The sequence below is a fragment of the Oryzias latipes genome (genome assembly GCF_053564925.1).
Source record: "Oryzias latipes strain Hd-rR chromosome 1 unlocalized genomic scaffold, Olatipes_Hd-rR_3.1 chr1_Y".
NCBI classification, from domain to species: domain Eukaryota; kingdom Metazoa; phylum Chordata; class Actinopteri; order Beloniformes; family Adrianichthyidae; genus Oryzias; species Oryzias latipes.
Genome location: NW_027616335.1, coordinates 2,229,238 through 2,246,450, shown reverse-complemented (window position 1 = coordinate 2,246,450; position 17,213 = coordinate 2,229,238). Strand labels below are relative to the sequence as shown.

Below are 17,213 nucleotides of genomic sequence, written 5' to 3'. Positions count from 1 at the left end.
TCTTCTATGTTATCTTTTATGACAAGACCACAGCTAGGCTTAGCCTTTAAGCACTTTAGCCAGAGCATTTGATCAAACTACACAAAACATGAATAATAAAGTCTTGCCTTATTTGCTCAGTCAAGTGTATTATCAAACGAAGAAAAACAACAGTAATGTTGCAGGGAAGGGTTGTAAAAGGCTTCTTTGCACATTCTCCTTTCAAATTAAAATATATAATATTTTTAGAGCTACAGATACTTTTCTAACCAATTATTTAGATTTATCTTAACAGACATATGTTTCTGTCAAAATTCTTATTTGAATACATACAGTTTCGACTTTTAGAATGATAAGCAAAAACAGTGCCTAAACAACAAAAACACTGTCATTCAGCTACAACCATTTACACAGAATCCTGTAACACAAAAAGCATTTATAAACACAAAGAAGTATGCTCTACGCTTTGTTGTAGCTGCGGTATTTAGTTTCTGCCTCTTCCGTGCAGTTTAATAACCTGAACAACAGAAGGGAAAGTCAGCGGTAGGTAACAGAGAGCAGAGCAGCAGCTACAGGCCCAGACCTAGCAGATATTTGGCCCTCTGTCACCAGGCGGTGTTTTCAGGAAGTTCAAATGGGGACAAGACAAGTATTCAAATCGCAAGAGTCTTGGCCAGCAGGAAGTAGACTTTTATTGGAGTGTTGAGGCCGAACTAGAATGTAGTTGGCGGCAGTGTGCATGTGTGTTCATTCATAAACCTGGATGTGGGAAGTTAAAAAGAGTCCCTTAAAGTGGTGCCTTTGTTATGTAATAAAACATCAGATCATCTTGCCACCCAGAATCATCTTGGCTCTTAAAAAAGACAGTATTCATTGCTCCTTCAATCCTGGAGTAAGAAACATCAATTCACATAGCTGAAAAAAAAAAAAACTTGGCTTTCTGGGCTTCACTTGTTCAGACAAGCTGGTATTTTTATCTGAGGTTTCTTCATCACATGTATTTGGGGGGAAAAGCATACAAAACTTGATAAAAATCTGTTAGTATCAGTTCAGAAATGACATAAGCTTGACTTCAATTCATTCATTCATCCATTCATTTATCTTTTTCCGTTTTGTCCCTTTCGGGGTCACGGGGCTGCTGGAGCCTATCCAGGCCACTTGTGGGCGAAGACAGGGGACACCCTGGACAGGTCGCCAATCTGTCGCAGGGCCACAATCACACATCCATTCACTCTCACGCTCACACTTAGGGACAATTTAGAGTTGCCAATTAACCTATGAAGCATGTTTTTGGACGGTGGGAGGAAGCTGGAGATCCCGGAGAGAACCCACGCATGCACTAGGAGAACATACAAACTCCACACAGAAAGGTCCTCCATTGATGTTCTGGTTCAGGTCCCCCAGCCAGGATTTGAACCGGGGGCCTTCTTGCTGTGAGGCAAGAGCGCTAACCACTGTGCAGCCATTTCACATTGTAAATCAAAAACCACACAAATTGTGATTTGAACCTTTGCTGCCAGTTGTGTTTGGTTGTACTGTAATTGTATAAATTTTTTTACAGTAAATTTGTTTGGAAAATTTTAAATTCAAATACCAAACAGAAGCCAACATGGTCATATTTGTTAAAAGGAGCCCCAAAAAAACATTTCTCTCCATCTCCTTAGGTATATATCTGGCTCGTTGGCTGCTGACAGTGCCAACACTTTGTGTTTCACAGCTGCCCACAGCCACTGTAAACATGATTCATGCGAGAATGCTGTCTGCAAAACTGTACAAGTGACAGTAGCTGACAAAGAAACTGGGGCAAATAAAAGTGGTTTTGAATCCAGTGTCACCAAACACCAAAAAATTGAAATATCAGAGATAGATGCCAATGATGGTGTTGAAATTCTCTGAAATTATTCAAACATTTTCAAACCCTTTGTGCCACAAAAAGATAAAAATTACACCATGCTTTTTTTTGTTAAAAAGATTGAACGGTTTGAAGAGCTGATTTAGGAGTTTTATACTTTTGAGGAATGTAAAATCCACAATACCTAAAGTCGATTTGTGTTTGCTTTACTAGCAAAGCTCAGTAAAAAGGGGAACTACATCCCAAAACAAGTCCATAAGACCATTAGGCAGTTATTATTAATCACATAATAGCATTAAGCTACTTCCACTGAAGAAGCATTACGACATTAATAATAAGCTCAAGATTACCCACATCCTGCATGAACAACAAAGGCATCTGAATAACCCATTCATTCACCTCAGATTCACTTAGTGCCTCCTCACAGCCTACCATCATTTTGTACCAGAGTACATTTGAACTTAAAGTACAGGTTGTTTGGTTTTTGTGATCGTTACTAATCTGTGTCTGAGCACAGAACGCTTGACCTGATAGCAAGAATGGAAGGTGACAAAGTTATGACTTAAGCTATACAACAATAGATTTTAACACATAACCCACAATCTATAGGTCTAAGGGAAGACATACACTGAGCCACACAGCCAGGTACTGAGAATAAAATAGACATTAAATATCAATAGTATATGTTGACATAATGAATTTGGGAAATTCTGGTTGACATCTGGATGTCCCAGTGTTGCTGCACATTTAAACATGTTGGTTGGGGTCCATTCTATACCGAAAGTATAGTTTCTAAATACTGGACTGACTGCCTCCTTGCATGACACCCAACATGTGTCTGATTCTTGTATAAAGAAGCCAATTGGTTTCAAATGGTGACTGTAGCTCACAGCTATAATCTAAAACGAGTATAAATTCTATATATTTAGATGAGTAAAAATAGGTAGTACTTCGACCTTGACAAATTGCCATTAAGTGTTGATGAGTATACTGTTGATGTTCACCTTTCAGCATACCCTTCAGCGGTCACCACAGCTAATCAGATTTCACTGATTCCCACAGGTGGTTTGGCAGAGATTTTTACGCCTTCTAGACACAAAGCTATATTTTATCCCGGCTGGGGACAGGCAAAGGAGGACCCAGGCTTGGGCCCCCTTGTGGCTACATAGATAGGCAGTAGCGTGAAGGGTCTTGCCCAAGGCCCACACTATAGATGAAGCTTATCGTGCCCGCTGGGAATCAGTTTCCAATGTGCCAGACCTGCACATACCCAACTGAGCTATCCAGCCACTAAGTATACATTTTAGAAAAATAATAGAAATATAACTACAAGTGTTTAATACTACATTTTGTCAAACATTTTTTAATTTAGCTGCTGTAAAAAGTAAGCACTTTTTATACAAAGTTAGGTTTTCACACTTTTAACAATGCTTCTGAACTGTTTTGAGCAACCTCCAAGCCTCCTACACCAACCCACACTGGGCTGCCCTGAAGACAAAAGAGAACCCAAAGCTGAATGGATTATATAATTTTCAGTCAGGGGAGTTAGTCCTCTTACATCTAGTTCTAATCTAAATCTTTATTTCCTGTACAATTTGGTAGTAAGCAAATATAACAAGAGGTTTTAACCTATGGAAAAAATCTTTACAGTGGTTGTAGCTGTCTCTGTATATTCAACACATATAATTTGTTTATGACTTTATTGATTGATTACGGGGGGGGGGGGGGGGGGTAGATCTTAGATGCAGTTTTTTTTACTAATGTAATTGAAATATGTATATTAACAAAGGAGGGGATCTATTCTGTGCATGCAGCAGAATAATGGCTAATTTTCAAACACCAACCAACTTGTTCATTATGCCACAAAAAAGTATACCAGATGTCCAGCTCTGATAAAAGTGACACAAGAGCAAAGAAAAATAGAATTTAATTTGTTATTGCTGAAAAGCACACATTTTATTCATATTTCCAGGTTTTGTTTGTTTTGTTGTTTTTGTGTAGTTTTGACAGGATATATTTTTATGGAGAGCAAAATCATTTGGTTTATTTAAATTCTATGGTTGTGTCCAAATTCCCACCCTAACTACTAAAAACTATATAGTGTGGCACTATATAGTGCCGTGAATTTTTAAAACAATTCGGACACCATGTTCACTACTTTTTTTTTTAACGGCGGATATGACGTCATCGATTTCACAAAGTTAAAATCGAATTAAAATCAGCGTTTTGCGATGATTGTTTATGAGTCCACTGTCTTCTGAAGACAAAAACATTAATAGTTTATCAAAAAAATACATTTTTTGGTAAAAAATGTTCTGACATTGTGGTCTATATTTGCCGACCTAGTGGGCATCAATGCACAATGGTTTTTCACAGAGACTTCTGGGAAATTTCCAGGGCACTGGATTTGGGAATTGTAGATTCGCACATCACTGCTAAATGGCGAACGCACTATAAAGTGCACTATACAGGGGTTAGGGTGGGAATTCGGACATACCCTATGTTTATTTTTTTATAAGAGTGAAGAGATGTTATTGTTTTTTTCTTTTAAGGTTTACTTTATTTCTATCTTCAATAATTTTTACAGGATATTTTTTATGGGGAGAAAACTATAAGTTATTAAAGGTTTAAGTTGATTTATTCCAGAATAATATTTGCTGTCTATTTTTATTCACGCTTATGTTAAGTTAAGTTTTAACTTAAATTGTAATTTAGCTTAACTTTATTAACCTAACTTTTTTTTTTTTTTTTTTTTTTTTTGGGGGGGGGGGGGGGGGGGGTGTTCCTGTATTAAGGTGAGGATAAATGAGGCCATGTATTGTTACATTTTGGGGGGAAAAAAAACTCTTTACGTCACTGAAATGCATCGAGGATGAAACATGGCTGGATTTTCCAACAAGATTGCCTACATAAAAAGCATTTCAAGGTCCTAGAGTGTTCCGGCCAGTCCCTGCACTTCAATTCAATAGAAAAATTGTGGAGAAAATTGACAGTTTCTGTTCCCAGTGACAGCCCCAAAAGATCACAGCGCTTGAGAAAATCTGGATGGATGAATAGAACCAAATAGAACCAAAATAGCAGCTACACTGTCTTTCATAGTTAATTATGAAATTGTGTTGAACTTAACAAGTTCAACTTCTTAAGTGGGACAACTTGCAGAATCAGTGACTAATGAATACTTTTCCAACCCACTGTAGTTTAAGGACCGTCTTGAATGTTTTCCTATGTCTTCTTAATAGGCAAAACCCAATTTTCAGCACAGCACTCTTGAACTTCGATTGATGGCTTTAAATTGCCCCTTAAGTGTGAATGTGAGTGTGTGTTTGTCTGTCTCTGTAAGGCTCTGCAATGGACTGGTTGAACTGTCCAGGGTGTGTACCGCCTTTGAAAGTGGCTGGGTAGCCTCCGGCAACCCCAACGACTCTGAACAGGAATAGACAGGTGTGGAAAACGTATGGACATTCTCGCATTCTCTAATAAAGAGTGCCACTGTTGGTCAAAACAAGGGAGAAGCCACCTCTTCCTTCTGACCTTTTTCATCAGAGCAACACTATTAGATATGCATTTGGGCTGCTGTACTGTAAACAAAACAATCAACTAATGCAAGAGTAAAACTTAAGATAAAATTTGACACAATGAAACAATAATATTCTCCACTTAATCATCCGTTATATAATTAAATAATCACCAGCACTCATGAGAATGCAGATAATTAAGGCACTTGCATGCAACACAAGTCAACGGCTTTGCCACAATGTTATGTCTGCTAGGCAGCCAGATGAGACCCTAGCCATTCCCCAACACCCTCAGTGGTTACATGTTCATCCCTACCCAAACAGCTGCCTGCTTTATAGCCAGGAACCCATAATGCACTGGGAGCCCATGTGCATGCCTGCCGTTCAAATTTAATTGGATATTAGTATCCAGCAATGTCTGAAGTAATCAAATCATTTCCATCCATTAATTTAGTGTCAGGAACATACAATTAAAGCCTTATCAGTGTTCTCTCAAGAGTATGCCTTTTGATCCCTTTGCAGAACATTGAGATTTGGCCAGAGTCCAGTGCAAAGCATTTTCACTGCTTGAATCTGCTGCTTCTTCGTGATGTGAAGCTGCAGAAACTGGCTGCAAGTCTAAAGGAAAATGCCAGTCGGCTGTAAGGTATTTCTTTTTCCATCACTGTAATAGAGGCCAAAACTTTTAATGAGCTTGGCTTCAACTCATCTTTTACAAAATTATATGACCAAATAACTGACAGTGTCAGGTAAAAGACAAATGGAAATAATAATAATAATAAGCACAACACATTAATGCCCCAGACTTGGTAAAAAGAGATTTGCAGAGTTTGGCACTGGGAAAACATAATCCAGATCCCAGATTCTTATATAGGTCATTTTGTAATTGTTTCAGTATTTGCATGCCAAATAACCTAGAAAGCGATAGTTTTCACAAAACCAATTTAGGAAATTTCAGCAAAACATTGTTAATAAAATGTTGATAATTTAAGCTTGACGTCTGACTACCTAGTCATCAACATGCTGGCTGCTCAGAGGACAGGACATTCTTTTTCAAACAGTTTCTCAACCAAAGTGTGAATATATGGAGGATTTAACAATCAAGTTATGTTTTCAGAACATCATTTGGTTTTCAGTGATTAACTTTTTCTTTTGTTGACTCTTGTAACACGAGAAATTTTTTTACCTCTTTTCGTGAGACTCTTCCAGTTTCATAATTGACTAATTTTAAAACGTATATTTGTTATATGCATTTGTAAGCTTTTGGTTTTATGATCTAGAGTTCAACCAGTGTGCCGTGGCACAGTAGTGTGCCGTGGGAGATGGTCAGGTGTGCCGTGGGAAATTGCCCTCATTATCTGATCTGAAAACATTTACCATCTCCAGGATATCAGCTCTTTGTTCATCCGACCAGGCCCTGATACTGAGTACTTAGAAATATACTGAGTACACTGAGTACTTAGAAATATAAATCTATCTATCAGAAGTGGTTAAAGTCTTCACTTCCTTGTTCCGATTCTACATCTCCCATGATGCATTGGGTTAAAGTGACAGTGTCTCAGCGCACAATGTGTCTTCCTGTTAAACGTCTTGAAACCACAACGAACACACATTAAACAATTTTTAAATCTTCTAACTTAACTTTTATTACATCTTTTAGAAAAAAACAACTGCATTCCAGCTTTTTCTGCCACAATTATCACAAAAAATGCATGTGAAATTGCAGAGGGAGAAGCTTGGACATTATTCTACAGTCTGTTAATGCAAAAATAATTACAAACCTCCCTGAATTTTTCTGGTTCTGTAATGATTAATAAAAAAAAGTAAATAGTAGAACAAGTAACCTTTTTGACTGTAAAAAAACATGAAACTTTTCAGTTAAATTAACTTAGTGTGGTAACTCTAGCGGTCCCTCGCTATATTGCAGTTCACCTTTCACAGCCTTGCTATTTTGTGGAATTTGTGAATTACATCTACAATCCCATTTTGAACATTTTAACTATCGCTGGTTATTTTTAGAACATAACCCCCACGATAAACGAGGGAACACTGTACTCCAAGTTGGATCAATCATTTCAGCCATGAGAAAAGTTGGCTTGCTGCAGTGATGAGATTTAAATTTAAATTAATTTTATTTTTTTCATGCAGGAAGCAAAGCACTGTAAAACAGAAATTAAATGGGTCATTAATAAAATCAGTATGTTATTACAAGAAGAGATTGCAATGAGTCATTGCATAATTTATACAACAGCTAATTGTATCATTGACTGGAATAACCCTCTAAATTGCATCTTGATGCAACAAACCTAAAACTTGTTACTTCTTCAGGACACTGCCTCTAATGTTGCTGCCATTACAGATGACTACATTTAGGAACTACTATTCCAACCGTCAATACTGATTAAATGTAAATCCACTTTCAAAAACCAACAAGTGAACAGTCTTTGATTGATACCAGATTTTTTTATTAGTAGGCGACAGTGGCTCAGGTGGTTGAGTGGGTCGTCCAATGACCGAAGGGTTGGCGGTTCGATCCCCGCTCCCACCAGCCAAAAATGTCGTTGTGTCCTTGGGCAAGACACTTCACCCTCCTTGTGGCTCCACTGGTGTGTGAATGTGTATGAATGTCCCGGTGATGGTCAGAGGGGCCGTAGGCGCGAACTGGCAGCCACGCCTCTGTCAGTCTGCCCCAGGGCAGCTGTGGCTACAACCGTAGCTTACCATCACCAAGTATGAACGAGGAGTGAATGGATAATGGACACACTGTAAGCGCTTTGAGTGTCTTGAAAAGCGCAGATAAATCCAATCTATTATTATTATTATCTATCATGCAACTTCCAGTTCCCTTATTTCACTTAGATGTGTACAGATCTGAAACTACAAAGGAAATCAGATAAACATGGATACATGGTGGTAAATTTTGTCTTTTGGCACAAAGAAATCTTCATGTTTTGATTAGACATCTCATTTCTGGGTAACTGCAATCATCAGACCCTTCTGTTCATATGGTCACTTAATAATTATGTAACTGGAGAAATCGGCTAATGATCAGATCTTTTTCATGCATGTATACAGGATTGGTGTCCCAAACTGTGGTCTGTCACTGGAAAAAGAGCAGCTTGAAGATCAAAGAGAAAGATCGCAAAGTGTTACCTACATTTTCCCCAACAAGAACAAACTTGCAGTTGATGGAATCTTAAGCTTCAACTCAAGGAGACTAAGTATACTTCAGTTGGACGACAAAGCCTATTTCAGTGGGTCTTTGCACCCTAAAGTAAGACAGTGACTGCTTCTGCGGGGCCTTCACTGATTAAGACCTTTGTTTGAACATGGAATAAAAGACGCTCTTCCATGAAATGGAAACAAAAACATCAAAGCAGGTTTAGTGGCTCTCAGTATTAATCAGAGTTTAAAAAATGTATTTGAAGCATGTTATTCATATGCCTGACCACATAAGAAGCCACAAACTTTTTGATTGAGCTTTTCTGTCTTACTTGGTTTCGTTGGTGGTGGATATAAACAAATTCAACATATAGCTTAAGTATTGTTGTCATCTTTCTGTAGGTCATAAAATTTGAACTTGTCAATTCTAAGATATATTAATACTGATTTTGTTTCATGGCCCCTCACGAGGTAAAGATGAATCTTAAATTTACCAAATGTGAAGTTCAGCGTTAAGCACGGTTACTGCTAAACAATGGGTGTGTCTGTAATGCTAAGTTCACACTGGCCTTGGCAACAGGCGTTCAAACCCCCCACTTTCAATGAAAAGTCAATGTAAACTTGCGTAAATACGCATCGCAGGTTTTCGCCTTCAAAGCTCTCACAATCACACACCGCTACACAAGTTTATAGCTCCATTTTCAGGCTCTACGCACAAAATGTGAAGCAGTTGAACGCACGTTGAAAATTAAGCCAGTTGAATATAAAGCAATCAGGGACTGAGATTTGATAGTGATGTATGGATTGCATCCCTTTTCATTAACACAAGTAACAACCATTTGAAAATTGATCATGGAGGAGAAATTAATAATTGCCATTTGTGCCCGGCCAGAATTATATGACATAGATCAGAACTGTGAAAGAAAAAGCCTGGAGCAAGATTCACGACTGCACCACTTCAAGATTTCGCACAGAGCCTCTTTCAACTGAAGACATGATAAAAGCTCAACACAGGTTCTTGAACATGCATCACATATTCTGTTTACGTAGCATAAGGCTGATAAAACAAAGTCATGATCTGCTCTGTAAGGAGGATGGACAGAGATGTTCTTTGGATTGTTTCTATTTGTTTATGTAAAATCCAACAACTTGATTTTACTAGTAGAACAGTTGTTAAAAATTGTGTTTTAGATTAACCAGAAAAAAGGTTAAAATTTCCTAAAACTAGAAGAAATGTCTTTTACTTTCATATTAGGCTTACTTTAAATTTTACTAATTACATTTATAGCACCGACAGCCGCTGATAAGCTCAATGCCTCCAAATTAGGCCTGCACAATTAATCGCAAATTTTTCGCTATACTGAACCTTGCAATATGCATCTCACAAAAGAAAGCAAAAATCGCAATAAATGGTTACCTTTAAATGGGCTTAAACAATCTTATGGCAGCTTGAAGTATTTAGCAAATCAAAAATAAATCCATTTATGCATTTGACTAATCGAATGAAGCCCTTTTATGTTAGATGCTTGCCTCCCATGTAGACTAGTTTCATTTAGAGTATAATTTAAGGTATGTTGACTAATTTAAATTAAACTGCACTGAAATGTTTTTGGTTGTTTTGCCATATTGTTCATATATTTGTTCATCGTCATCGCAATATTGATCACTAATATTGCATCTCGCAAGTTTTTCTCATATCAAGCCACCCTACTCCAAATCAAAATATATATAAACTGAGTCGATTCAGTCATTTTGACAAAAACAAAGCTAACAGTCGAGTGTCTGGAGAGTAGATCTTATTCTAAACAGTCAAACTGACAGGATTACACCATTTGTAACCTGTAAGCAGTGGGATCATTAATGTAGGTTTTTTAAATCTGTATGCCCCCATATTCTACAAACTCTTATCCCACTTTGGTCTGAAAGGCTGGTAGAGACTCTAAGGTAAAAACATGGAAGACTCTATTCCTGATATACTTTTCTGCAAGAGTGTCTATTTTATTTACACCATGAGTTAAGGTAATTGATCATGTCGAAGATAGGTGGCAGTTTGAGATGGATCACTTTGCTTGCGTCATCAACAGTAATGGCGCCACATGATGTAACTCCAGAGGCAAGCTTCTAAGGTGTTCAAATTCCGATGGTTAAAACAAAACTAATAAAACAAGATTCTGCCAACTCTACAAAATCGGATCGTAGGAGCTGGGCATGAGCATGCTCCTTAAAAGCATCCTCCGACTCTCTTATGGTGAATATTGGATATAAGTAGGACTAAACAGTGGTACATAAACTGTTCAGAACAGTGAAGTGCGAGTTAGCAGCCACAGAGTTTGGCAGTTTTTGCCGCATATTTGTCTTCTGTCATACAAAAATGCAAGGAAGATTCCTTGCATTTTCAGTCTAAGGTACCTCGAAAAAAATTAAAAGTAGTTAAAGACAAATGGGAAATGATGTCAGGTAAAAATGAAGGAACCCTCCAGAAAATGTGGTAGTTTTTGTGTCAGAATATGTTAATTAGACAGTTTGTTTAAAATTGCCTATTTTTTTGAGAAGTTAAGATTTTTTTTTTTAGGTGCTATTATATTTTCAGTTTTTTTAATGGCCCACAGTAAGTTGAATATTTCTGAAAACCTAATGGCAGATACTATTGATAGGCAAATTCTCCAATTTATGCAAAGGAAAACTAAATAGCAATGCTAGACTGATCACCTAATTTAGGTAATGATTGTTCACTTCATTGCAAGTTGCGAAATGCAATGTTATACTTGGTAAGGGTTGGTTTTAGTCTTCCCACATGCCACTTTAGAAGGAGAAATGAAATAATTTAGACTTCTTTGTTCTACATTTTGTCCTTGCTTTACACCTTTGCTGTCCCCCTCTTTGATTCTATTCATCATTTGTGTTTTAAAGGCCTTAATTGACAGTTTTTGTCTCTAAAAATCACCAAAAGCAAGACATAAAGTCACAAAGGCAGAAAATAAATCTCTCCAATTGGAGAAAACAGTAGAGAGAGACACGAAGAGAGCTATTGCAACAAGCAACAAGAGTGTGGGGACACACTAGATATAGCAGGATACAGACCACTGACGGACTTAAAAAGCAAAAGAACTTTTAATGAAAATAAACTGTGATATTTGCACCATAAAAGCATGGAAGATTCTGACATCCACATCAAGTTTTGCTTTTCGTCCCTGCAAAAACCCAGACCATAAGACTGCAGAGTTAGAAGGCAAATGTTGTCATCACATCTTGATCAAGAGCATTGATGAAACTCTATAGCATAGCAGACCCTGGAAGTTGAACATGGTAACAGTTGCTCTTTATTTCTCACACTACACACACAGCAGCAAATTCCTCCCAAAAAGGTCAGACTATCAATTCATAGCCAACAAAACAAGTTACCACTGTGTGGTCTCCCACCCTAGTGGCTCTGAGATCAAAATTTGTATTTATTTTAATAACTTGCTGAAGAATCCTCTGACCATCTCTTATGTTGAATAACCTTTGGAGACCACATTATTTACCATTTTTAACAAAATTATGAATGCATGCAGGTGCAGGTGACAACTGTTTCAAAATTAAATCTGTTTTTGATTGTGCTGTAATTTAACCAGAAAGCACTTAAGAACTTTAATTCTTGAAATTCTTTGACTTTGTATGTTTGTTTTTTATTTAAAAATTTTTGGGCTTCTGGGCTGAATTTATGTTTGTACCACATAGGCTTTGTGTGATTGTACTGCATCTTTATTTCTCGTTCTGTCTGATTTTGAGTCTGGTTGGCTAGCTGCCATGAGGCCCACCTCTTTCTGTCATCCTGTCTGATATAAGGGCTAAGCAGGATCTCATTAGGACCAAGGTGGCAGCGATCCCGTCAACATCGCTTTGGCTCCTGCCATATGGGTCGCCTCCAAGGTAACAGGGCTGTATCAGTCTCCACAGAGCTGCAAGCCTTGTTATAGCACATGCACAAACACAAATGGAGTAGCTACTCTCTAGACAAGTGTGCAGTGTACTGCACATATAAAGCTGTATGAAAACGTCAAACTGAAAGAATAGAAAAACCACAATAAGGTGACTTGCAGTATAAATAAACAGATGCAAATACCAGGGAGCAGGAACACAGAACTGCAAGTCTATAACATATTTTTGTGATAGAAAAGGCCATACCTAAGGATGAAAACTCCTTCCCATGTGGTTTTAGGATGCAAAAAGTAAAACTAAGACTTCATATTAATATTCCAAGAACCCATATTGAAAAATTGTTCTCACTTTATTGTATAGAAACACAACAAGTGGCTAGAAATAAAAAGTTACAGAAAACAACCAAAAAGAGGCAAAAGCAGTTAATTGATGCATCTTCTAGCTGCAGCACCATGTTTATCCCCAAACGGTGCATGCAGTGATCAAACACTGGGCAAACTTGACTTTTGCAAGCCCCTTAATTTAAAACTTGTATCCCACATGACAGCAACTGAGCAGAAAAAAATTAAAAATGGTCAACTGAACATGAGAGATCTCCAGAAAAAGGTTTTCCCTTGACAAAGCTCTATTTTATGCTTCTTTGCAAAATCACAGCTGCAAACTCATTTTGGACTCGTCACGGTCGAGCCTCAGCTAAAGCAGTGTACAACATCCCAGCCCACATGTCTATAAAAATCCCTTCTCCGGAAGTAATTTTCGTTTTTATTTACATTGCTCATGGTATTGAACTGTTTTAATAGAATTCACATTATGAAAACCAAATTTTGCACATAAACAGGAAATAAATATGGGCTGCTTTAATTTGGAAAAGGTAATTTTACACACAGTCCTTAAATTAAATATCTATATTTCTGAATATTATAACTACTGTCCCCTTTATGACACTAAATACTGTTTCAAAATATAGTCATTTTCAAAACTTTTATAAAGTTTCCCCTATTTGGAATATAAAAGTTTAATAAAAAATAAAGGAGAAATTGTGGTTCTTGCTCTGCCAGACTGGCATCAATCACAAACTCATTTCCTGTCGTCTGTTTGCCCCACCCTCACAAAATCAACTGTCAAATCAATTACAAAAACAAACAAACATGTGATTAATTATTTATATATCAGTAGCTTTCAAGCAACCATAAGCTTATAATAGTTATGTCCACATGTTGAAAGGTCCAAAGCCAGTTCTCCTATATAAAAAAATGGATAAAACGTCATGTTTCATCTTGCACACAGAGGTAAAAACCTTGCACAACACTACAACAGATGATGGTGCGGCATCAACAGAGATGATGCTGTGATGACATGCTACTGTAAATACGACATGACTCCTGGTGAATTTGCAAACAGCCAGCATCCCTTTGTCCTTCCAAGTCCTTCTGCACCTGTTGTTATTTACTCTTCCAAAGATAAACATGGACATGTCTGCACAGTATGGATCTGACCATGACGTACCAGCCCTCAATAGAGGAGACTCTAAATGCATGCAGATAGGGATGTCTTTGAAAGGCATTCACTGTTCAGACACAGGTCTTAAGTTTCTTCAGAGACATGTTTTTTATGTTCTCTTACCTGGACATGTTGTCACCAATGCAGTTTTGACTTGGATACCCTTCACCTCTGGCTGAAAATGACCCGTGTGGCATGCCTGGTCGGGATTTCCACGACTCCATCAACGCCGTTACAGGTGAAATTAGATTCAACAAAGGGTTGGACTGGTCCCTCACATCATGCCGAGTGAATGACATCGTTCCTTGAGCTCCAATCTGGTAATGGAACGAGTGTCCGGTAGAATTAACTCCAACAATGGCGGATGTGGGCATGGTGTTGTTCTCTTGGAAATAGCTGCCATCAGTTGATTCTTGCTTAACCCCCTTTGACAGGACGTTGCTGGAAAACATATCTGGCTCATAGCTTCCATTCATTGAGGACACAGGGGGTCCTAAAATCCCAGAGAGATTGTATTCATCAATGTTATTCCTCAAGGACAGATATGTGGTATCAGACGTAGGGAAGAGATCAAGGGATGGTGATTGCTCATCGTAGGACTGTTGATTCATACATCCCTCCCCTTTGTTTGGTTCACTCTTAATCTGTGTAATATACGGTGTGCTACTTGTATTACATTTGGAGCTGCCTAAACACATGCTCCTGAAGTCGCTTTCTGGCTCGTTTTTAATATACTTAACCATGCCCATCTGATCTAAGCCGACACTGAACACTTCCCCACCTACCATCTCAACTTTAGGGAACTCAAAGTTCTTGAAGTTAGTGTCTCTGGTCAGCCCCGGGACCTCTGGGCTGCTGCTATCGTTCTGCACCAAACCCAACCCACCAGCAGGACTGGATTCAGAAAACCCACCAGAGGAAGGATTATGTGGGCTACTGACAGCCAAGGTGCCCCCTGTGGTCGGACTAGAGTTTGAGGGTCTTACTGAGCAGCAGTTGTTGGGGACACCGGTACAGCTGCCACCAGTGGGGCTCGACACAGATGACCTAATGTTACATGTAGTGCTGCAGGATGGAGGGGACCTCACACTGCTCATACTGTGAGGGCTGGACATTGGAGACCTCATGATATTTAGTGGGCTTGTAAGTGGGGGTGAGCCAACTGTGCAGGACTCTACAGGGCTACATGTGACGGAATTCCTACGCTTGATGTTGGCTAGAGTTGCAGCACATGAGGTCTGGCTGACGGGACTACTGACGGCCGAGCACTGTGGTCCAAAACATGTAGAAGGACTTGTGGTAGATGACACCATATTGTTACTTCCTCCAGGACTGGACATTGAGCTAGAGGTCTTAGGACTGCAGGACAGAGAGGAGGCCAAAATGGACGCAGAGCTAACTGGAGCCGCAGAGGGGCATTCTCTTGGAGTGGCGATAGGGTGCTGAAAATTGAATGACTTCAACTTAGGGCTCTTTGTTGAGCCACACCGCTTCTCCTCTGGAGGCTGTCCACTAACTGGATGCAGCTTCCCAGGACTTGTGTTGCCTCCTTGCTGGCTAAAAGCAAAGTCAGCCTCCCTGGCAGCGTTCATGTACAGGCCCATAGACTCAGCCACAGTCTTGGAAAGCTCCTTGGAGTCCATTTCCTGCTTATGACCATGCAGGGAGTTGTTGAAATGTGGGAGGAGAAATGGCTGGTCCCTGCCGAGCTGAAGCCTTGGCTGCTCCTGTTTGTTAGAGTTGTTGTCTTTGCTGTCGGCAATGGGGCTTCCAGCAGAGCAGCTGACATTGACCATGTCCATCAAGGTTTCACTGCTCGTCAGACTGGAATCATCTGTATTGCAGCAGTACTCCATATCACTGGGGACCTGAGACCATTTGTTCTCTGTGTCGTCTCCATCAAAGAAGCTTTGGTATCTTTTTGCTTCCATTGCTGACTCATTGATTCACCTGGAAAACAAAATAAAAGCTTATAGCAATCAAGTAAACTGATACACGTAAAGTTGATTTGGTTAGTGATTTCATAAAACAAGAGCTATGTTTTGGGAAAATGTGTCATCTTTCGGTACTTAAATATATGCATCATCTGGGTATTCATTTTACACTCTAGCTTGTATAGACAATTATTTTCACACTGCTGTCCACTATACACTTGAGTTCACATGCAACTTTATCATCTTGATTTGAATAATTTAGCTCTTATTAATGTTTTTCTGACACATCTCATCAGATATGAAATATAATATAATTAACTGTTAACAATATAAAAAGTATATGAAGTTTTGTTGGGTTCATTTTTATTATTGTTAACGGTATAGCCCTATTCACACTATAGGGCACACTGGAATATAAGACGCTCCATCAATGAATGGTCATATATAAGGCACATCGAACAATGAGGCAAAATAAGCAAGACAAAAGAGTCTGCAAAGTCAGTCAGACTTTATTAACTTTGTCCAGAGTAAGTCTGCAACTTTTTTGGAACACGTTAGTATATACACAATACCTGCAACTCCCAACCTATTTTGCAACACATAAAACAAAAAACAACAGATTGATACTCATAAAACAAATGTTACTCTTATAATGCCAGCTCCCAACATTATTATTAACACAAAAAAAAAAAAAAAAAAAGCAGGCCGACACCGTGACACGCTAGCCTTGTTGGCTTATTTGGGCAGCAGTTTAACTCAGGCGGTAGAGCAGGTCATCCAACAAATGAAGGGTTGGCGGATTGATCCCCGCTCTCCCCACCCAGCTGTCGCCCCCCCAGCGCGGCTCGTCTGCAGCTCACCCCCCCCCCCCCCCCCCCCCCCCTCCCAGGGGATGGGTCAAAATGCGGAGAAGAATTTCCCAATTTTGGGATAAATAAAGTATCAATTATTATTATTATTAGCATTATTATTATTATATTTACAATAACACCCACAATTAATTGCAAATTAAAAAAAAATTTGACAGACCCAGTGTGCCTCAGGTGCTCTGGATTATAAAGTGCACTGTAGTTTTAAAAAACAAAAAAGAAAGCTTTTAGTACGTAAAATTCAGTAACTTACTTTGAGACTGCACTCATAAGGTCAGTTTTACTGGACCGTATTTTAATTTATGAAGAAAAAGCAGTACGTTTATCTATAGTGGACTGTATCAGTCAATTTCCTTATGTTTGAACATTTTTAACCCTTTTTCCATACAATGTAGCTGTGCTAAATCTTATTAGTAGAATAGCTGAAAATCAACTGTCCACAGTTGATTTCAACATGTAAAAATATCATACTCCTATTTTA

At 38.6% G+C, this 17,213-nt stretch overlaps 1 protein-coding gene across 2 annotated transcripts in view; it reads right to left on the bottom strand.

Moving 5' to 3' along the window:
* The window catches only part of LOC144990438 (mineralocorticoid receptor-like), an 81,302-nt gene that overhangs the window by 62,435 nt on the left and 1,654 nt on the right, over nucleotides 1–17,213 (bottom strand). For both annotated transcript variants that reach the window (XM_078943688.1, XM_078943689.1), the window contains exon 2: nucleotides 14,053–15,879. In XM_078943688.1, coding sequence (XP_078799814.1) covers nucleotides 14,053–15,860 — 1,808 coding nt within the window. In that variant the 5' untranslated portion in view covers nucleotides 15,861–15,879. The remainder of the gene's footprint in view (nucleotides 1–14,052; nucleotides 15,880–17,213) is intronic.